Source organism: Mya arenaria, chromosome 3 (genome assembly GCF_026914265.1).
Source record: "Mya arenaria isolate MELC-2E11 chromosome 3, ASM2691426v1".
In the NCBI taxonomy this organism is placed as follows: Eukaryota; Metazoa; Mollusca; class Bivalvia; order Myida; family Myidae; genus Mya; species Mya arenaria.
The window spans coordinates 83,839,496-83,862,512 of NC_069124.1; the positions used below are offsets into that span (position 1 = coordinate 83,839,496).

At 34.0% G+C, this 23,017-nt stretch overlaps 2 protein-coding genes across 12 annotated transcripts in view; one reads left to right on the plus strand and one right to left on the minus strand.

The window, feature by feature from the left end:
* LOC128227574 (uncharacterized) overlaps positions 1-907 on the minus strand; it is a 54,625-nt gene extending 53,718 nt beyond the window's left edge. For 10 of the 11 annotated variants that reach the window (XM_052938238.1, XM_052938237.1, XM_052938236.1 and 7 more), the window contains exon 1: positions 804-873. The gene's annotated coding sequence lies outside the window, so the exon portion shown is untranslated. Of the gene's footprint in view, positions 1-803 lie in introns of all 11 variants that reach the window. The other variant, XM_052938229.1, reaches the window with a different exon arrangement.
* A 2,757-nt stretch (positions 908-3,664) lies between these two features.
* LOC128226994 (protein dachsous-like) overlaps positions 3,665-23,017 on the plus strand; it is a 32,493-nt gene continuing 13,140 nt past the window's right edge. The window contains exons 1-6 of the mRNA XM_052937147.1: positions 3,665-3,716; positions 3,955-5,868; positions 21,459-21,630; positions 21,873-22,103; positions 22,279-22,521; positions 22,836-23,002. Of these exons, the coding sequence (XP_052793107.1) occupies positions 4,111-5,868; positions 21,459-21,630; positions 21,873-22,103; positions 22,279-22,521; positions 22,836-23,002 (2,571 nt within the window). The 5' untranslated portion in view covers positions 3,665-3,716; positions 3,955-4,110. The remainder of the gene's footprint in view (positions 3,717-3,954; positions 5,869-21,458; positions 21,631-21,872; positions 22,104-22,278; positions 22,522-22,835; positions 23,003-23,017) is intronic.

The window sequence follows — 23,017 nt, forward strand, 5'->3', positions numbered from 1 at the left end:
TTATCATTCATTTTACAATCATAACTTTATCATTTCTAATTCGTTCAGTGCTTCTGCAAGTTTGACTGTTTATTTTGTTTGTCATTCAGTTAATCATCATGGACTTATTTGTGTTACAAACGTGGTATTTTATTGTGATTTACATAGTTGAAAAGTTCACAATATAAAATGTGAATTTTGGACTGTATTTGTCTGTTTTCTCAAAAAGGATTTACTGTATGAACATATTTCAAACATGAAATGACACTGCCCAGTTGAATAACCCTAATTCTTCATGTTATTAGTGGAAATTTGAGTAAAGTTTAAGGAATGTAAATGAAGAAATTAATCGTATAGTAATTATCATCTTGTTGTAGTTTGAAAAAGCTTTCAATATTGTTCCACTGATTGTTACAATATGATTATTTGATTTCTCAACAGTTACTGTACACTTTGACTAACACAACAGTTACAAATATAATCAAGATTGAGGGGTAGCCAAAGGGAAAGGTAACAATATGACCACTTCGCATTTTTGTGGGCTCAAACAAATGACCACCAGAGTCAACCTCCTAATTATGAAAGGTCCGAATGTATAAAATTCACTTTAATGAAAAGGCCATGAATGAATAATGACCATGTATGTAAAGCCATAATGATGTACCTTCTTACAGACACCACGTATACTATGCTTCTGTCACAAACATAATTTTTACAAAGTGCAATTAATTATTGAGAACAAAATTAAGACACCATCACTCTGCCGAAAGGACTACTAGACAATGTGGTACAAATTATTTTAGTTGTTGTTAAATACTTAATACCTAGGTTTTCTGTCGAGATATTAATGCTTAAATTAATACCTAGGTTTTCTGTCGAGATATTGTCTTTTCGGATATTTACTAAAGTTTGATCACGTGACTTCTTAGAAACCTGTTAAAATATTGCACCCTATCGCTTATTGCCTATGTCATAACGACAGAAGGTAAAACGGTATCCGTTTAAAGATCGACAAACTCAATGCAGCAGTCACTTCCCTTCTTGAGAGTCTCACGTTGTAAGTGATTACCGCGTTGTAGGAGTTTGAATTGTGTTTGAAAATTAACAATGTTTAAATTATTTACGATTTTGACAAATAATGTTGAGACCGCCTCCACAGGCTTGTGAAATATACTGTTTACACCCAATATCAGAGAAGTGCATAACATCCACACGGCCAGGTCGTGGTCGAATTTAGACAATAAAATGTGCCTTCTACTCGCTACTGTGAACACATCATTTGAATATCCGGGACAAAATATTGATTTGTGCAATATTATCTTATTTAAAATTATGATATTTTGCATAATTCGAGGATCAATCTTCAAATAAAATCTCATTAATAGTGCACCTCCCACCACCACCAACAACAAAACAACACAAACTGATGAATTTGCACTATTTGGTACGAATAATAGTAACAATGTATTTTCTACGCAGGATTCGGTTAGAATATTAAGTGGGGTATTCGCCGACGGTGCACACGGAAGTGGGTGGCTACACATTCCCAAATAGTTCAAAGGGTTTTTCAATAACGGTAAGACGCGTACGTACATGTTAAGCTGCATTTTATAACTATTGTTTCATGTTTTTAGCGCAAACGGTTCTTCTTCATCGTACATGTAGTGTAACTCTTTGAACCACACGATACACATTATATGGATATCCTACCACTTTGCGTTAATTAACAAAACAGCCTCTGCGGCAGTATTCAAGATGAGTAGAAACAAGACGATTGGCGGATCCGTGGTCTAATGGTAACACACTTGACTGTCAATCCACGGATCGCAGATTCGATTCCCCGCCGCACCATTAAAAGTACTAATCGTCTTCCGGGAGGGACGTTAAAATAATGTCCCGTGTGATAGTGATATACACTGGTGCACGTTAATGAACCGGGATAGCTCTAACCAGGGTTACATTTTGTTTGTGCACTATGCTCCAAAAACCTAAAATGACTAACAATCGTATCGGTGCACTCGCCGAATAGACAAGGCCCGAGTGCGAGTATAAATAAGCTCACACACACGCACACACACGATTAAACTTGAACATGCAGTGATTTTTGACCCGATCGACACATTGCCCATATTTAACGATCCTGTGCATAAGTAGACTAAATATCACTGTGCACGTAATACACCAAATTACTGCTTTGATTCCGCCTAACAGGCAACAAAGTCCCGATCGGAATACTGAAGGGGAACCCCAGTCTTGCCCAATCCACTGTCTATAGAGGGTTATCTTACTGTCATCACATTGCCTTATTCATCATGATTGATCTGCTGGTGCGTTGCATTGAAGCTAAATATGTTTTGAACACTCTATGTTATAATACAGTATAGACGTCCTGATTATCAAAATATTTTCCAAAACATTCAAGTAAAATGTAAAAAAAATAGTTTGAACAGTAATTATAATAATATTTTTCGTCATACTGTACACATTATACACTGACTTTCTATGAAATTCGTACCTGTACACTGCCACATGGAAAGGAATTAGTATAAGCAATTACATTGCTTGTTTTCCAATCCATTTCATCTTACTATTGCTGTACTGTTATTTTGTAGATGTGAACTGAATAAATATGTTTGAACTAAACTAAATTATTTTCTATAACATATGACAAAATTGTGTTTGTCCCAACGCAATAATCACCCTTTTCTGACAATAACTATGTCAGCCTTATCTCACAGACCGGTATTCAGTCAATGATGATAATTCCGGGCCTTATATTTTAATTTTGTCAATCGCATTTAATAAAGTATGTTTATGTGCATGTACTGCTCCAAGGCACAACGTACGTGTAGTGTTCAGTATTTTCGAAAAGGTGTAACCCCATCTCCCGCTTCTGTACCGAATATGTATATACTCGATCATTCATTATTCATTCTTCTCGAATCTTTTGTAACAAACAATATATTAAAGAATTTCCAGTTTGCTTACCGAACGTCATATTTGAAATTCCGCGTACCGCGTACCACCCCTTCGTTTACGGAATGCCCCATACAAAACCCTTGAGGGGGTTGGGGTACAGCCCCATTACCTTATCAATGCATTTAAAAAGAGGCTGCTCCTTGAATACACAGGCAGCAGTTACGTTGACAGGACCCACCCTATGGCCGCCCCCTCTAAAAAAAATTAATAAAAACGTAACCGCTGCCTGTGCTTGAATATTTATTTACCCGACGTTTTTTTTTAAAATGCATATGTTTACCCTGGGAGTAGGATTATTGGTCCCAGGTTTACCCCATGAAATTTACCAAACGCTTTTATTAATACCCGTTTTACCCTTCAATTTGCCATTGCGATTGGCGATTGTTACACATGCTGATTACACTGATTAGACCGCTACTACTTCAAAGGACTAAAATGTCACATACCAGGTAAGTCACATGACAAATGAAAATGTAAAGGAAGTACCTCAAACTCGATTTTAACAACTTTTTCATTTCAAACTTGTGAAGTTCATGTTTCTTTAAAATATTTTTTAACAAAGATATATTTTCGATAATATTGTCTGAAGTAGAACTTAGTTTGCAAACAGAGTAAAGTATGACTTTACTCTTAATCAAATAAATCGGATCCGAGGCTAAGCTCCTGTACATCGAATGTATACACAACACACAATGAATGGCAGTAAGTAAAGAGTACGGCAGTGGGACATGTATTTTAGCGACTTTATAAATCAAAATGTGTGTTTTATTTGATATTCTTGTTTTTATTTAGGATACAACATGTTGCAAATAAATTAAAGGATATAGATTTTTAATTTTCTAGCGATAATGCTAAAAGGGAATATAGAAATAATCGCTAATTGGAAAACTAAATCAGTTTTGAATACTGACTGTATCGTTGAAAAAATGTGTGCATGTGGAACTTGATGTTGGCTTCATAAATATTGTAATATTTTTTGTCCCTTCTTATTTGTAGGTAAAACTATGGCAGCAGGAACCATGCAAGCAGGTTTTTATGTGGCCGAATGTTATTCAGATGGATTAAAATGAGTGTGGAGTATAAAGTACCTGTGTAAAATGTGCTGAATTATTCTATTTAAAAAAAAATAGAAAGGAATACCAAAAAAACAACATGAAGCTGTACAAAAGTGGGAAACAATGCAGTTTAATAACTTTAATATGTTGGATCGGTTATGTACTTGGATCATGCAGTACCGATTCGCAGAAATTAACATACAGCCTAGATGAAGAGCAAGATCCATTGACTAGAGTTGCAAGTATTTCTAATGACTTAAGTCAAGAATATGGTCCACCATATCGTGAAAATTTCTTCCTGGAATCGGATATAAAAGAAAAATTTGATATTAATTATTCTACAGGGGTAATAAAAACAAAAGTAGCGCTTGACAGGGAAGAACAAAGTACATACATGTTCTATATTGAAAAAAATTTAGGAGAAATTATTAAGATTTGTATCACAATAAATGTTTTGGACATTAATGATATAGCTCCACACTTTGAAAGTGATTATATTTTACTCAACATAACAGAAGGAAGACCGGATCCTCCTCAAAAGTTGATAATCGGGAGTGCTACTGATGAAGATGTTGGAAACAATACCATTGCAGGGTTTAGGCTTGCCACTGGAAATGTGGATTATGCCTTTAATGTAACTGGAAATTACACAGCCAACTCCTCCAACAAGTTCCAACTAACACTTGTTGTAAATGGGACCCTTGATTATGAAACTACTCAGTTTTACACACTATACATTGAAGTTTTTGATGGAGGAAGTCCAAGAAAAACATCAACTATGCAGGTCGGAATAAGGATCTTGGATGCCAATGATAACAGTCCGATATTTAATCAAAGTAAATACTCAACACTAGTTTCTGAAGATACAGCTATTGGAACAAGTATTTTAGAAGTACATGCCACTGACTTGGACTCCGGAGAGAATGGAAGGGTATCGTATTCTATTGACAAAAACACAAGCGTTGATGACTGTGTTGATGTTGATTCAGAAACAGGTGTGGTTACATTAAAGAAAATGCTGGATTATGAAACAAAGAAAAGTTACAACATATTTGTAATTGCTCGAGATCATGGATACCCTTTAAATCATGGACTAGCTGTCATTGAGGTTGAAGTAGAAAATGTGAATGAATTACCTGCAAACATAGACATAAAGTATAACAATGATGAACCGAGAATACTAGAAAATGCCACCATTGGATCATTTGTTGCAAGAGTCTCAGTCAGCGATCCCGAATCACCAGAAACAGGAAATAATCAAATCAGTGTCAATCTTCACGGGGCCAATGGAATGTTCAAACTTGCGAATACCAGTACTGAAACATTCATGATTGTAGTTGCTCAGAGGTTAGATAGAGAAACGAAGTCTTCATACAACCTGACCCTGACTGCAGCAGATACTGGTACCCCTCCCCTCTCAGCCACAGAGTCCTTTGTTCTGCAGATAGATGATGTCAATGACAATCCTCCAAATTTCTTGAAACAAGTGTATGAAGCATATGTTGATGAAATGTCTGATGCTGGCAGCTCAGTGATAACAATAACTGCAGTTGATACAGACATTGGAGTTAATGCTGATGTCTCGTACCACATACAGGCTGGTGGAAACGCAGACTGGTTTCAGGTTGACACCACAACTGGATTGATCACAACACGGGGCCAGGTGGACTGTGAGGTGGACTCTCGTCCTTCATTCTGGCTCGTGGCCACCGACCATGGCAACCCCGCCCTCTCCTCCAGCACTGAGGTGATTGTTGCAGTACGAGACGTCAACGACAAGGAGCCAACATTCGACCAGAGTCTGTATGCAGCATCTATTCATGAAAATGAAACCATTAACAGCTGCATTTTACAGGTAAGATGAAAGGAGATAATATACATTTTGTGCAGAAGAGTTTTAAACTTATAATTATAGAAATACTTGTAATCTTATGTTCATTAATCATGGTGGTGTGATTTATTATGTGTATCAGAGAAATTAGTGAGACTTGTGTTTGCACTGCATTTTTTTCAATTATCGCACCTGTTCAAAATTAATTTAGAACCAAATTAAGCGCCATACGATAACAAATAAAAATCTTATTAATGCTGGCAGTATCTTGATGGTATCACAAGTTTATCATGGTAAGTGTATCCAAATTGATATGGCTGCATATTTTGGTCTCCTACCTTTTTCAAAGCTGCTCAAGTAAAACATTGGAAGCAAACATGCCTTTTCAGGTTAATGCATCTGTTTGGATTTCCACAGATTATCAACATGGCTTCGATAAGGCCACTGAAAAACTTTGTGATAACCTTTGAAGTGTGGAAAATTAAGTTAATGAGAGACGTAGGGATTCATGAGTATGCAATCAAGGGCTGGAATATTTACATTTATTTTGATGATGTTTTGGTAGTCCTGGAATGTAGATTGCACTTGTTTTTCTACTTCTCAATACATGACTGTATGCATGTATATGGTTCGGGTCACAATCTTTATTAATCTATCTCTGGTATTACTTAATTTCATAAACAGAACTGTCATAGTTTTCTTGTTTCGAGTTGTCTTGATTGTTATTGAAAACAATGATAAATAGTTGCTTCGTGACATATTATGAAGGATGGGAAGAGATGTAACAAGGCTCTTTATATGTAATAAATTACTGCACATAGTATTTTAAGAGGCAGATTTGATACATACATGTACTTGTTTATTTTACTCACATGCTAGAACTCATATTTTAATGACTCTGCCTCGTCTGTAAAGTGAAAACATTTAAGAATACAAAACCTCATGAATAATATGATATAAAACCTGTCATATTTGACAAACGAGCATTGCAGTGTGTCTATGGGCATTGTCATGAGCAAGATCTCATTAACTTTGTTACATACTCAAATGTAAGTACAGACCTAAATTCAGGCTTATTCCCTGCTACAAAAAGTATATATTTCCTCTCATTTCTTTGTTTGAAACTCTCCTGCAGATTGCCTTGTATCAGTGACGTTTCTTTGAGCAATTTACTGCCTTCCGAAGGCTGTTTTATACACTTCAATGGGGGGAAAATATCACCATTTTCATAATAAAAATAATATCTTATTCTAAGCTTCCATGAATAAATAAGATGGCAATATATATGTCTTGAAAAACAAACCAAATCTTTAAAAGACCTGAGCTCTAATCAGGGGCGTAGCTTCCTTTAGGCCGTGTTGGCCGCGGCCTACACATTTTTCAGAAAATCGAATTAATAAAATTGCTAAATCTGCAATAAAGGCATAGGGGGTTAGGGGCTTAAATTTGAAATCTCGACAAATGCGCCTTAATATAAATTTAATTCAAGGTAAAAAAGATTGATATTGTTGTTCTCATTAATGTTTATACAACAAAATGCACCAACCACAACATAGCTAAAATAAAAATCGAGGGGAGGGGAGGGAGACACCCCAAGAAAGTGGCCTACACATTTATTTTCGTGAAGCTACGCCCCTGCTAATACAGTATAGTGTATGCATACATTATTTTCCATTATATCAGCTATCTTTGCATAATTTTGTATTGTCCGAAGTCTGAAATTTTCCTCTATTTGGAAGATAGAGGTGGTGAAACAAAAAAAACTAAAGATTTATGAAGATTTTTAACCAAAATTAGATTTTTAACCAAAATTATAACATAAATAATCCAGATAGTAAAAGCCGTATTTTCTTCTTCAATATGCTGTCTTAAGAATACAGTTTTGTGATTCTTAATATTTAAATGACACAAAAAAATAACATTCATAGTTGAAATTCCTATAGAATAAGAATAATTTATTTACTTCCAAGTCTCCAGTATTGCCATTGAAATTCCACTTTTGAAGGGCCCCTGCCCTGTTTCCCTACAGCATATAGATGGCACATATTTATTAACTTAATTAACTGGAAATATTTGTTTAAGGTTTAAAACAAAAATTGTTTTCCTTGTGTATTCAAATCATGTAGTTTTGACTGGAGTAAACTGAATTTTAGATTAAACTCTATTACTTGTACCCGACATGTATTTTGTACTAGTCAATTAAGATGTTATACTATCTTTATGGGAGACAGGACTGACCATACATGCATGTACATGACATTGTACTGTATATTGAACAGAAACAGCTTGAACACTGAACTCAAGTCACAAAACAAATTATTTCATATTTGAATCTTAGAAGTCAAGGTATTAATTTTGTGGGTACTTTAGTATTTTTGTCTTAACCTAATCCATGCAGACAGATTTCATTCCACTTGTAAGTGGGATTTAACAATTATAATATTATAGTAAGTCATGTTTAGAGATTGTCTTTGGTAAAAATTCTCAGGCCTTCTTTGGTCTAATATATCTGGATTAGAATTATCGTTCTCTGTCTTAAGTCTTCTCTATTATTTAAACTACAAAGAGAGACATAATAATTCATTCTGCCATTGTGCGCTAATAGCATATGAATTCACTCAAATATTTTTTTGTAGCATGATTATAATAAGATAGATAATAGATAAAAACAACTTGCTATGCACTTCAAAGAAAATGTTAATTATACAATCTGACCTATAATATTTATTAAAAGCGTTATATACAAGAAAAATTCTCTAGATGCAATTATTTTAAATAAATCTTGGGTTAATTAAGCATATGGTTACAAAAGTAGTTCCTTTTCTTGAAAGGCTTTTGTGTGTTAATGTTTGTTCATGTTCTTAGAGCATGTTTGTTCTGTATTGAAAGAGTTTTCTCCATTCCCTTGCTGTATTTACTTTTTGTCTTATTTCCCTGGTGTTGAAGTCATTGCCTGTATTTTGTTCCCTTTACCTAATATGTTGTTCAATAGATCCTGGTAAATACAGTCTGCAGGCACATATTGAATCTCTAGTTGTCCTGTACAGAAATTGGGTAATATTATGCAAAACTGTTCCAATGTTTATTTTTCACTTAGGAGAAAAGAAGAGAGTCCATTTATTTGGATGATTTGATTCTCGCCTGTTGAGTATACATGGCAGTGTCATATTTGGACATGTTTATTATGTTAGTCATGTACAGAGGTCAGAACGGACAAATAACATACCTTGGGGCAGCCTAGCCTTTGTTGTTTTAATTTTTTACTGACAAATATCAAAACATTTCATCTATCGGTGAAATACTGCTGTATAATGTAAAACAGATTTTTAAGATAAAAAGGTGTTGGATTGTGTAATTGTACTGAATAATTGGCATCCTACAAGCTTTGAATTATATCAGCTTGCTATCTTTTAGCTTACTGCCTAGATTAGCCAGATATTTGGAGCTCCAGAAGTCATAGAACACCAAGAATAACAGACATCTCCACTGAATTCACATTCCCACTTTGGTCCTTTGATAATTCATCATCTGTAATCCCTTTATATCAACATTAATTCCACTTCTCAGAAATGTTGAGAATGCAAAAATGTGTTAATTTAGATACCTGAGTACACATATACCTAACTATATTGTGAAGATGGTGTATTAAAAATAGAAAAGTGTAACAATCACAAGACCAGTTTTTAAATGTGTCAGTTATGCATATTAAACATACAATATTGAAAAAAATGTGAAATTGCTTTGGAAGTTGTTTGAAAATGTTTTATGTAGGTTTTATGTAGTATTTTGCGCATCTTTCTTAAAATCATTTAAAGTCAATGATAAAAGGTGTATTTAAAATTTGTGATGCATGTATAAGCCATGTTCAGTCTTTCAATAGTGTTCCTACTGTATGTTGATTCACCACATCACTATTCATAGAATCTTTTTTTTTTGCTAAAAGGAATATTTAAAGTAAAGAAATTGATATAAAAAGCCAGGCAAAAGAGTCACAAGTAATTCAGGCAGTATGGTGATGGGGTTACCTTAGCTTTTACCATTAAACTATTAAGATCAATGAATATTTCTCTCCTGGCCATTGGCTTTCACTGCCTATAATGGGTATTTTGTTGATCATTAAGTTTATTTCAATATTGATATGACCACTTGCAGTCTATCATATTATCGATCCTTTGCTATTTATTTAAACACTGGAATTGTGCCAAACCTAAAGTCTTTTCTTTCCTTAATAATTTTGATGTTCAAAAATGTTGATTTTATTGTACATTTTAGTCAAAGATAATTAGCTAGGGAGTGTCACGATTTCGCTTCTCATTTATAATCCTGGCTTAAAAACAAGATTCACAAGTTGACTTCGAAGCTTGGGTCAAATTGGTCATTTTGAATTTTAAACACTTTGATTTTTCTTATATTCTGTCTTTTAGGGCAATAACATATCATTTTAATTTTATTTCTTGTTTTTTGATGCATTGCACCTTCAAGAAAGTTCATTTCACAGTTGACCTTTTAATATAGTTGTTCCTGGTGCTGCATGGTAGGAATACCTGTGTCCCATACCAACTTTCATTTCTCTGCAGAAGGTGTGTGTTTCAACTGCATTTTGCACTCTTATCTTCATTGAATAAGTTTTGATGTCAAAACTGGTTTTAAAGGATAATATTAATCTGAGTATAGCTATTACACCACCACTAGGCCGGTTCAATAGCGACTCTTTTAGAAATATTTGAATACCCGTATTTGTTGTACACGAAAGGGCTTTGTGCTCTTGGTCTTAAATAATTATAGCTTGAAGGTTTTTGATTATTATCTTGCAAGTCTATCTGTATGTATCGCCATACAAATTAGAAATTATTGGCTCATATTTCATCGCAATTTGAGGATTCATCAACTCATTTAAAGTGTCATTTGAAAAGTTACTGCATGGTACTGTTTATTTTCGAATACAGAGATTTATAACCAGTCTTGTAAATAAGAAAAGGTGCCACCATGAAAAATCGTAAAAGCCATTAAAAATTTTGAATGTGGTGCATTATATCATTTACTCAATAGTAATGACCTATTGAAATTCTTCTTTTTCAAAACTTCTTTGTTAGGTCAGGACTGAATTTAGGCATATTCTCAAAAAGTGTATGTCTATACCCAGATGGAAGGTAAAAATCAAGGAAGTGGTCAAAATTGGTCATAAATTTGAATTAGAGGTGCGTTTTTTTAGCTCAACTATTCAAAGAATAAGGAGAGCTATACTACTCACCCAAGTGTCGGTGTCGGCGTCACACCTTGGTTAAGGTTACACATAGGTAACAATATCTCAGCAACTGCTTGTGGTATTGCATTGAGACTTTATACAATGGTACTCAACCATCCAACCTACTTGATAATTAGTTAATTAACCAAGTTATATAACTCTAGTTTGCATTAAATTCAAATAATCGCCATATTTGACATAGAGATTCTGGTTAAGATTTGGCATGTAACCACTGTTGTATTGCATTTAAAACCTTACACACAGGCTCTCAACCATTTAACCTTCTTATTTTATCAAGTAAGATAACTCTATCTTTCAAATTATATTTTTGCCCCCTTATTATGCGACTTAGAATTTCTGGTTAAGGTCTTGCATGTTATCTCAGCAACTACTTGATGTATTGCTTTGAAACTTTATACAATGGTATTCAACCACCCAACCTAATTGAATAACCAAGTTAGATAACTGTATTTTGAAAATAAAGGCCCTTTATTATTAGACTTAAAAAAATCTGGTTAAAATTTTGCATGTAACCACATTTATGTTAATATCTCAGCACATCATAATTATGTACTGCATTGAAATCTAATCTAACAGTGATCCATGCATGTTTCGCCAAAACTTTTCAATCCTTACACTGAAAAGTCGAGCATGCTGTCTCTGTGACAGCTCTTGTTTTCATTGAAATAAATTCAGATTTTACCCACTAGCATGAATTCCTTTACATTTGTGTATTTTACCAAATATTATACTAGCCTTACATAGTAAGATCGTTCTTTAATCTACTTGCAAAAAAATAATTTTACTGGGATTTTACCTTCTTTCTTTACAGGTGTTGGATAAATAAGTCATTTATTACTCACTACTTCTATTTTTATGATGAAATAGTGCTTATCTTAATGTTTGAAGATTTTGAAACCTTAATTTTTTTAAAAAAGGCCTGGTCTAATTTCCAAAATAGCGTTAAAAGCCTTGAAGGTATGTGCCAGTTTTGTTTATATCAGAAAACATATTATTCTGTTCAAACTGTTTTTTAGTAATAATGTATCTGAAGTTCTAGTTCATATAGGTGACCTGATTTAGCATGACTTTCACGAAAATTGAATGATCAGTTCACCCTATGCTCAAATGTACATGGAGTTAACATAATATTGTCTGGTGCATTGAATTGAATCCAATTTGAATTAAAGGAGTGCATTCTTGTTCTGGTGTTTGGCCACATTCAGTAAGTCCCCAATCCCGTCTGTGTTACTGTCATGAGCTTTGGTCTTTGTGTTGGCGGCAAACATGGGGACACATCATCTGTCCCAGATCTTATCAGGCATTGTAAATGTATTGCTTGATTTACTGAAATTACCTTAAAAGCTATGGCTGCTATGATTTGGATAAAGCTACACATGTATGAGGTGTATTTCTTGATCATGTGATAACCACGTCTTTGTTTCCCTCTATCATCTCCTCTCATTTATGTTCATTAAAGCCATCATGCCTACTGAAGCTTGTTAAGATATTTCCTTAATTTATTTTTTTTACCCTAATTTTGTGATAGATTTTAAATTAGTTCTTGAATACCATTTAAGTCATTGTTTTGGGGAAAAATTCAAAGTATATTACCTATAGTTAATTACCATTCATATATGCACTGCAAGAAACCAGTTTTTTTATGCAGGAGAATGTACTCAAATAATAAATAACTTTGATGAACTGATTTCAGCAATTTTGTGATGGTTTTGACTGAACCAAACATGTCTAAGCTTCATTTTTGTTTGTTTTAACTGCATTACATTACTTAGAAGATACATTTAATACTAAGAAATTGTTTAAGCACCGCCAGAAGTATGTTATCCCTCGCCAGCTACTGCACATATTGCTGTCTTGAATTTTTAGAATTCAGCTCAATATTGTTAGATGTTAAATTCTTCAAAACTTCTTTCTTAAATTCCCCTCCACCCTTTACTTTATACATGTACTTAGGTAATTTCAGGATATTTCCTAGTCTAGTTCTGCTGTTGAACCTGATGTTTATTACTCTTTGAAATATTTTGTTCATTATTTTTAATGACTACTTAACATGAATGGGTTTACCTTTGAAAATTGGTTTGCATTATGAAGAAGGCAGATAATATTTTCATATTTTTCTTTATAAATGGCGTAATATATCATTAAATAAAAGCATACGTTGCTTCAAACTTTTAATAAAGTTGCATACTTTTCAGGTTTCCTACATAAAGGACTGTCAATAAAAACCATCCACCTTTATTTGAATAATATTTTTGTTCAAAAGTAATTTTGTATTTTCCCATCATAATCATTGTAGGTATTAAATTATAGAATGATAAGTCGCTTGAATAATAAGCGTTTCTCTTACAAACAGTTTATTATATTTAATATGAAAATTCTTTTCTAAATCTATTGGAATTTTTAAAAGGAACATTTGTTAGATTGCCTCATATCATACTTGACACATTTCTTTGTTGAGGTCCGCGGCTTCACATTGTATGTATTACTTGTTATCGATGAATTAGTTTCGATGAAAACGTTATTTACTTAAGGGATTCGATTGTGTCTAAGGGTGCTTATACTTTCAAGATAAAAGACTCTCTCAATATTTCAAATATTGATCTTAGCCATGTATATAGCGCCTTCAACTGATAATGAGGATTTTCCTCACTAAATATTGGTAGAATTTTGAATGTATTATCAAGCGTTATATCCCTGAGACATGGCGGTATCTGGGGAACTCTTCCCTAAGAAGATAAGAATGGTATACACTGAGGGCCTTGGGTTGTGTATTGGCTGTGTGCTGACCTTATATGGAACCATCATGTTTGATACCATAGGTCATAGTTTTCTATAAATGTAAAAAACAACAGCCAGTCTAATGCTTATTTAATAGTTAAGTAAAGCAAAAATAAACAATAACTATCTTACTGTTTTGGCGTGAATGTCTCTAAACTAGCGAACGCATGTGTGTCAACTGCTGAATAACCAATTTAATCAAACCAATTACTGAAAGATCTGAATTATGGCATTCTTTTTTGACAGAAGATTTCTAAATGATTCTATCGGAATCCATCCAAAGATTCCGCTTGCAGAGACATGAGCGTGAAAACTAAGGAGTATATAGTGCCATTGTCAGAAATTGCCAGCTAACATTTTAAGTTTAAAATGACATGTTTCATTAACTTCGCTAATAAGGTAATTGCGGCTTTAAACTTGGCATAAAGAAGCACGTTTCTTCTCTGAAGACATTTATCACTTATGCCGCAGATATTTACTTTTTGTCAAAGAAAATTATACAGAGATTAGCAGGGTGATACAAAATACTGGAGACAAAAAAGAAATTAGTTTGTTTACTTGTATGAATAGCAATAGGCTACCTAATTGCGATCTCTGAGTCTTCAGTCAACCGGCACAACATGATTGATCTGGGGTAGAAAAATGTAGCGGCATGGTTTTAACACTGAAAATCCATTTTGACTTTATGAACTATGAACATTAACAAGCTAATATTACTAAGCAATTTTTAGCATATTGAATATTAGTTAGGATAGCGCTTGCAAGTTTTAATGTGTGAAACATAAGTGCAATTAGATGTAAATTGTTATTAAAATTTCATGAATATCTACACACAATTTGCTTCAAATGTGTTAAGAAGTGTGTCATGTATGCAAAAGTTATCAGACAGTTTATCAAAGTTTTTAAGTCAAATTTGTAACTTTTTACACCTCAATGCACTTTGGACAGTCACCTGAGTCAGTGCCTTATTGATTGGCCGTCATTGGGAGGCCATTTTATGTGCACTCCTATTGAAACCAAGTGTTTATTGTCCAAATTAAACCTGTTTTAGAAGGGTAATGAAATTTGTAGAGTCTTAAGAATGTCACTAATGCCACATATATCAAGTTACCAGAGGTCAAGCTGAAGTGAAAGCTGGAGCTTTTGTCAACCCAACCACATCCAACAACATTTCACTTCAAGTCCTTTGTTCCAATTATTTTCCACCAATTCGTTGGCTTTTCGGTTTCCATCCATTATATTTTGCATTAGCAATGGACAGTTCTTTCAGAGAGTTTGAAGACAATTTCCTTTGTCATTAATGTTGTCCTTAGATTTGAGCACCCAAGAACATTATTTATCAGATTTGCCAGCAGACTTTCAGACTTGTAGCCTGAAAATTGCCAGGCAGTCAGGGCCAAGATCTCAATCAACCCCAATTATCACCACTTCCATTTACCCTGCAATCACTGGAAACTGAAATATTGGGCTTTATGACAGCTCCTTGTCTTTTTTATGGCTGAACATGGCAATGTTTTCCACAATCAAGCTGTATTTCTTGCATCCGGAACACATCAACCACACGCTTTTGCTCTAGGAGTTGAGTTCTGCTTTTCTGGTTGTTAAAAACAGTTAGTTCAGTACAATATGTTGAATGTTTCTAACAAAAATGCATGTTTCTTTTCTCTTTAATTTGTTTATCATTGTTTAGAAAGTGTAGATGTTTAATGGCAACTGGTCGTGACAGGTGAATGGAGCGTGCTGACTGATGTAGGAAGCAGTTGTTGCCCTCGCAGATAGATCTCTCTATACATATATTCCAGTCTGCAATTCCAGAATATCACCACAGACCCCAGATCTAATCCCTGCCTGCTGCTCAGAATGGGCTGGAATTACTGACTGCACTGATTGCAGTGTTCTACGCCAATTACCAGATCATGATAGCTATTTGTTTTAGAGAAATGGTTAAAATGGTTTATATGTTCCTTGAAATTCTTTGAAGACTGTTGCAGGTTATGATTAATAAGCTCAAAGAGAATGTTTCTTTGGCACAATTGTTGGTTTGCTTCAAGTCTGGAAGAGATTTTAAGGATTTTTCTAATTGAACAATCAGCTGTCGAAACCATTTGGATATGTTTTATAAAACTCTCTAAATATCTTTATAATTCACTATTTTCTTATCAATGTCATCAAGTTTATCAACATTTGTAAGTAAGGATTGAAGAACCACAATGAGCAAAGACTCATTTAATATTGGTTGACACATTGATTTAACATTTTTGAAGGACAATTTGGTCGCACTCAGTAACAAATTACTTCATTGCATGTCGAAATGATTGGTTTCAATGAAAAATGAAGAAGAAATGCTCTAATGTGACCCTCAATTTGTTGGTATCATATTCCCGCAAAAATGACTATGACTACTGATACAATGGCATGTTTTATTGTGGTGCCCATTTGTTACCTTTTGAAGAATTTCCTTCTGTTGAAACATAATTGGGAATGTTATGGAATTGAGCAATTTAGATCCAGTGCTTTGCTCAAAAGTCAATGGGCTGGGAAATTAAAGAAGGTAGTGACTGTGAAGTGAAATGATTACCTTTTGTGTCATAATTGACCACTGTAATAAATTTGAAATTAGAATTGTGGAATTTATGTATGGCTTGGCCACAGGGCATAAATCAGATGATATATTTGTGTGGCTGACTTTTGATTTACGTTATAAATTATCATTGTATTTCCATGTTTTATAAACATGTTCTTCCTTAAAACTTAATAATTGTTATTGAAAGATGAATCACCAGTTTTGAAATATTGTAAAGTGTTGGCAGTAGACTAAATGAATGAATCTATTGTTCCATGTGGAATGATTTGTAAAATTAATAGGCTACACCTATTGACTCATAACGCAATTGCTCTATTCATTAGCACAGGTCATTGTAAACAAGCAAAAATGCTCAAATTTGTAAACATGCTGAATTAATAGCTTGTTAATTGAATGACTGTATTTTCCATCACAGTTTACTTCGTTGGAATGACTTCAATAGTTTTGCCTGCTGCAAATTTAGTTAACATTTGGAAAGCCACCACATATGCCCCCATAATCATAGCTTTTGGCAAACTTCATTCATACAATTTTGTCTTACACCTCTGAACCAAATCCAGCGGCACCAGCATACATCATGGTTGAGGATCCCGATGAAGTCAAACCAATCTTAGGAGAACATAGGTTGAGAATGGTTGCGGTAGTTTTTAGTTCCATATGAACAACCATGGCTTTGTCAACAAAATTTATGTCACAAACTTCCAAATGATTGTATCAGTAATATTGAGTTTAGATGTATAAAAAATTAACCAATGACTAATTTCATTCCAGTCACACAGTGCTTGCAACTTGATTTATAGGGGAAAGATGAATTAAGAAATTGTAGCTTTCTGAAAGATGTTTCCAAAAGCATACTTTGTTTCCTGAAGCTGGCAGTACTTGGTGAACAAACCTGATTCATCATTTTAGTTCCAACTGGATCATTTAAGAGAACAAAGACCCTGTCTGGGATAATGGATATTTCAGAAGCTAAATCCAAAATCTTGTAATGCAGTATGTTATGTTGATTCCATAGTGTAACTTTATTTCTCATATGATCTACTTAAAGCAATTGGATGTTAGTCTTTTGAGAAATAATAAACTGTATCTTTAAGTACTGGTACACATTCTTGGGAAATCATCGATGAAATATTGCTGGTATTGTCAGATACTTTATCTTCATTATGGGCTGTCACACAGGGCCCAGGGGGAGGGAAGGACCAGCGCATGAATAATTCACGCCCAGTCTCTCAGATGTGCCCGCAAAATGCCACTCTCACTGATCGCCTGATAACTGTTGATTGTTTCCAGAAACACAGGGCTTCGATAAAATTTAAAATTTAAATTAAAGTTTTGGTTAAATAAATCTGCGGAAGACTTAAAAATATTTGCTGTATTAGAATAAGTTTTCACCAGAAACCTTGCATAATGTACAGTATATACAAAGTAGCATAAGCCAACAAGAATGATTTGAGGTGAAATGTTGTTCATATGTAAGGGGAAATTAGTGATCCAAAACAATGAGGCTCTTATCTTGTTGACAGATTCATTTGCTGGCTTTATACAACTGACAAATTTTATTGGGTCTCCCATCATTTTTGTGCTCATCGAAATGGAAAAGAAAGTCACTTTAGGAAAATTTGCTCCAGACCTTTGCTCTGTTTCATGAAAGTAGAAAAAATACAAAAATATTTAGATTTCCTTATTATGTTTCTAAGGAATAGTTTTTGTTTACTTTTGCTCTGCAACCGTGAGCAGTTCATAATATCCTACTAAAGTTTTAATAACACCAATTAATGAATGAATTATTTTGTCAAAGGCTTTCTAAATGGTTTAATTATGAATCTCATACCATACGTATGGGGAAGCATAAGTGTAAACACTAAGGTATTTTTTCTTCATATTTTCTCTGCAGAGCAAAACATATTAATTTCATCTGAATGATTGATTGTGTTTATTTGCCATATGAAGCTGTCTTTTTATTTTGAACAAATGCATTGATTTCAACTGCAGATTTATTACAGATTCATTTCAAAGTTTTACCAATCATTAATAGTCAGTTTAAGTCAAACACATAACTTAAGAAGTTAACTTGTGAATTATTTAGCATAATATTACACAATAAACTCCATCTAATGTAATACTGCATGCTAAACTCTTTTAATTTATATGTTAATGTCATTTCAAATTTGTATGTTTCTTTTTGTTCAGGGATCAGCTCAAAATACATTTGATCCATTCAAAATACATTTGCGGCTGGCAATATGGTAATCATTACATGATGAATGAGTTTGAATGAACCTGGGCACATGCATGAGATGGATGAAGTTTCACAGACTTTTGACCTGCATCAAGCAAAATATCACACACACACACACAGGCTTATAATGAACAGGCTCATTCTATTTATTGTTATTTTCAATAGAATAATGCAGAATGACACTGCATTTTAAAGTCTTGCTGCTGTTAGTGCTGCTATTTGGCAGGCATGTTATACTGTCATGCCATAAATTCTCTAGTTGCAGTTACTGTTATGCATATTCTGCAACATGAATACTTCCTCCAATTATTAAAGGATTTTTGTTACTCTTTTATTATTTGCAGCATTAATGTTTTACACAGCTGCATTTTGAAAGGGTTAAAAGAGGCTTTAGATCATGGAATCAGAGAAAATGCCTGCAAAAAGACCATTGCAACCTATATGTGCATGTGTGTCTGCATGTATAAGGACATAAACAGGTTATCGGTAATTCAAACGTGGATCGAAGTTGAGCAAAATCAATTTAATATTGTAGCTTATCTCAATTTACAGTTGACAAGTTTTAAAAATCAGATTTGTGGATTGTTTCCCGATCCGTAAACATTGTGACTTTATGAGTAATTACAGAGCCTTCTGTTTGCCGGGTTGATGAAGGCAGTCAACCAGGGGGGTCACTTTTCTCTCTTCAGCATTCAAATAAATATTCCCTGTTTTGATAACTATCCAGTGGGGTCACTCAGCATTCATTGACAATGAGATGTGAAAAATGGCAATATAGACTTGTTTTCATTTGTTTAATCAAGTGAGCAGCCTTCATTTGTGAGGCTGGCCATGCTTCAGTACAGACATATATGGTTAATGAATTTGTGCCCTAGAAATGATGGATCACCTGTAATGTAGTGTAGGACTGTCGCCAGTCATTTATTTAATATGACAGTTTTAAAGTTAGTGTATTCATATGCCTATTTGAATAAAAAAATACCTGATAATAATGATAATTCAGTTTGTAATTTGTATTAAGGATTTTTTCCTGTGTTTTCATTTTATTGATTTGCATCAAACAATATGTGAAAGACATTATATTGTTGAAAGACATTTCATATCCTCATAGCATTATATACTGCCAATTCTATAAAATGTGAAAATATTTTGAAATGAAATAATTTTCTTAACATGGTGATAAAATCAAGTTGATGTCTCCATTCGTCTTTGACAGTTATATGGACCAAGACATTTAATGTCTGATGTTTTATTATAAATCATGCACAAATGCTGACATAACATCGTATTTAGATTATTTTGATGTATTTAATGTTTTTGATTGAGGGTGAAAAGTACTCAGCAATAATGCAACTCCATTAACTTTGTTCCACATCACAACCCACTTGCATCTGATATCTTACCAGCCGAAATGGCTTGATGAATGTTCAAAGCTGTCTGATTGCATTACATTTCTTAAGGACAGGTAAACAAACCTTTTTTGTGGCATTCTTCAGTTAAAACAAAGGCAGTTTTATGAAATATAAAATCAGTTAAGGAAATTTATCAAAAATTTAAGTGCACAGCTGTGAAAGTCTTGAAATTTTTATTGAGGTACTGAAAAGATCTGAAAATGTGTTGTATTTATTTATTACTTCAATTTTCTAAAGCCAGATTTATGGCTGGCTTTGAACTCATAAAATCTTCATGTGTATTAGAGTGTTACAAATTTGAACTGAACAAATTGCAATATAAAACCAAGATGGTCGCCAGACATTTTGTTCTTGGTGCAGGTTATTTTCTGCCTGAGTGAAGCACCAACTTTGATAATGAAAACAGTTAACTTATTAATTTTTTTTATCACTTCCACAAAACTACTTATCATACTTCATTCTGTGTTGTATTAGCTTGTGTCTGTTTTATATACAAGATTTATGTATCTGTATTTAATAACAAGGTAACATAATTTTCAGTTTTGAAGAAGAGTACATTTTATTTGCTTTTTCAGTATCTTAATGTTAGAGAATATAATTTGTCTTTAAGAAAATAAGATGTAACAGATTGGTCAGAACATGATTCTTAGTACGGCTAGTAGAAAAAACAATGGAGGGCATAGCTTGAACATGTTTGATTGTTTACAAGACTTTAATGCTGTTTCAATGATGTTAACATGTGACGAACATTAGCACACAGCCTAATGAAATGCCTACAGTGAGAAAGAAGTGTTTTTAAAAACATGTTAAATCTCCCTGTTGAATAGATAAGTTAAAACATTTAGGCCTGTAATATTTCCGGATAAAAAACACAAAGACTGACATTGAATTCCTTCACATATTTCTTATCAGATCTCTGTGGAAACGACTTCTTGGTGAAATAAGATCACAACTGCCTGCTTCCTCTTATACTGTAAATCAAAGAGTTTTTGTTTTCTTCTGAAAACATTACCACTCATTAATTCTGAAAGATGGTTTGAACCGATAAAACAGTTTTCCTGTCTAGATTTTAAAGTGAAATAAATAGAAATGCAATCGACATTGTTGTTTCACTGCCAAGAAAATTTAAATTGTGTAAATCATTATTGTAATTACAGATAATTTGAAAAAAAAATGCCATAATGACTCAATTGAATTTCGCCCTTGAAAGATTTTTAGATATTACGTTTGCAAATAGGTTTCCTTTAAAGAAGCCCATTCTCCTCCCCATAAAAGAACATAATTTTAGTGTTGTTGTTCCTTTATTGTTGTTGACACTGGTAAAATCTGTTGCAGGTAAACGCTACAGACCCTGACTGCGGTGTGAACGGCCAGATCCACTACAGCCTAGCCGGCCTATCAAGCTTTTTCACGATTGAGGAGTTCACGGGACGAATCTGCATCAGCCAACAGCTTGATTTTGAGAGCCACGAGCTGTTTGAGTTCTCTGTGATAGCAACAGACAGTGGTATGTGTTGGCTTTATGACAAGTCTGAAAAGTTTGAATTATCAGCCGAGAATTGCTGTGCAGTTTGGCAGAAAATATTATTTATTGTCACGTGCCGATTTAAATAGTAAATAAATAAATAATTGAATAATCCTTTCCAATTTGTTACTATAATCACCTCTTTGTGATCATGTCATTTGGTGTTTCTTTTCAAATGAGTTTTTGTGTCGCCCAATTAATTGAACATTATATTCCCACTTCAGGAGGCTTTTCCACCACAGCCAATGTACAGATGAACATATTGGATGTCAATGACAATGTTCCGGAGTTTTACCCACGGAACTATAGCAAGAACATACAGGACAGTACGCAACCAGGGTCAGAGGTTATCACGGTTCAAGCCACAGATCCAGACTCTGGGACGTACGGACATATTCTGTACTCAATTTTCTCTGGGAACGGTGAAAACAGATTCACAATCGATGCTAAAACTGGTGGGTATTTTTAACTGTTGTGCAGTCATGTGTAAATGAAAATCATGGTATTATTTCAATTGTAATATATACAGATAGATAAAATAAATATTAAAGCAAGTTATTTTTCAATAGATATGAAAATTAAGAATTGCTTTAACTGAGTAAAATTTATTCAGGCATGGCATGTTTTCAGGCACGATATCAGTCCACCAGAGCCTGCCATCCACGGAGCAGTTGTATCGCCTGGTGGTAGATGCACGTGACGGTGGAGGCCTAGGCTCTGCACAGCGAGCGCAGGTCTACATCAGCGTAACTGGGCAAGGCTACAACCCTCCAGTCTTTTTAGAGTCCATGTACAGGTTCCAGATTGCCGAGGATGTCGGGGAAAACTTCGAAATTGGAACTGTCGTAGCCACGTATGCAGGCAGCTCCAAGGGTAACATCATCATTCAAACTCCATAAGTTCACTGATGAGAAAAATGTTGATAATGATATTTTGTGATTTTGTTGACTAAACATTCATAAAAAATTACAATTTCATTATTTTGTGCTATTTGACATTTTTTTTATCAAACATTTAACAAGACTTTCAGGTAAAGAAACAGCAGTAACTCAAAAGTCATACAATAAAGTTATTTTCTGTAGCTATCATTATTTTGTCATTGAATGCTCAATAAAACAGAATAAAGGTTCTTCAATCAATATTTTGCTTAATTGAACTTTATTGTATTTAGTTTGTGTTTTTTTCAGGAATCTCCTACTCAATATCGTCAGGTGACCGGTACTCGTTCTTCAAGATACAGGCATCCACAGGTGTTATCAGCACCGTCAAGGAACTGGACCACGACGAGTTTCCCTCCTTCCTCCTCTCTGTTCAAGCAGAAACAGGCAGCACTCACCTGTTTGGTACAACACAGGTACACCATGTCATG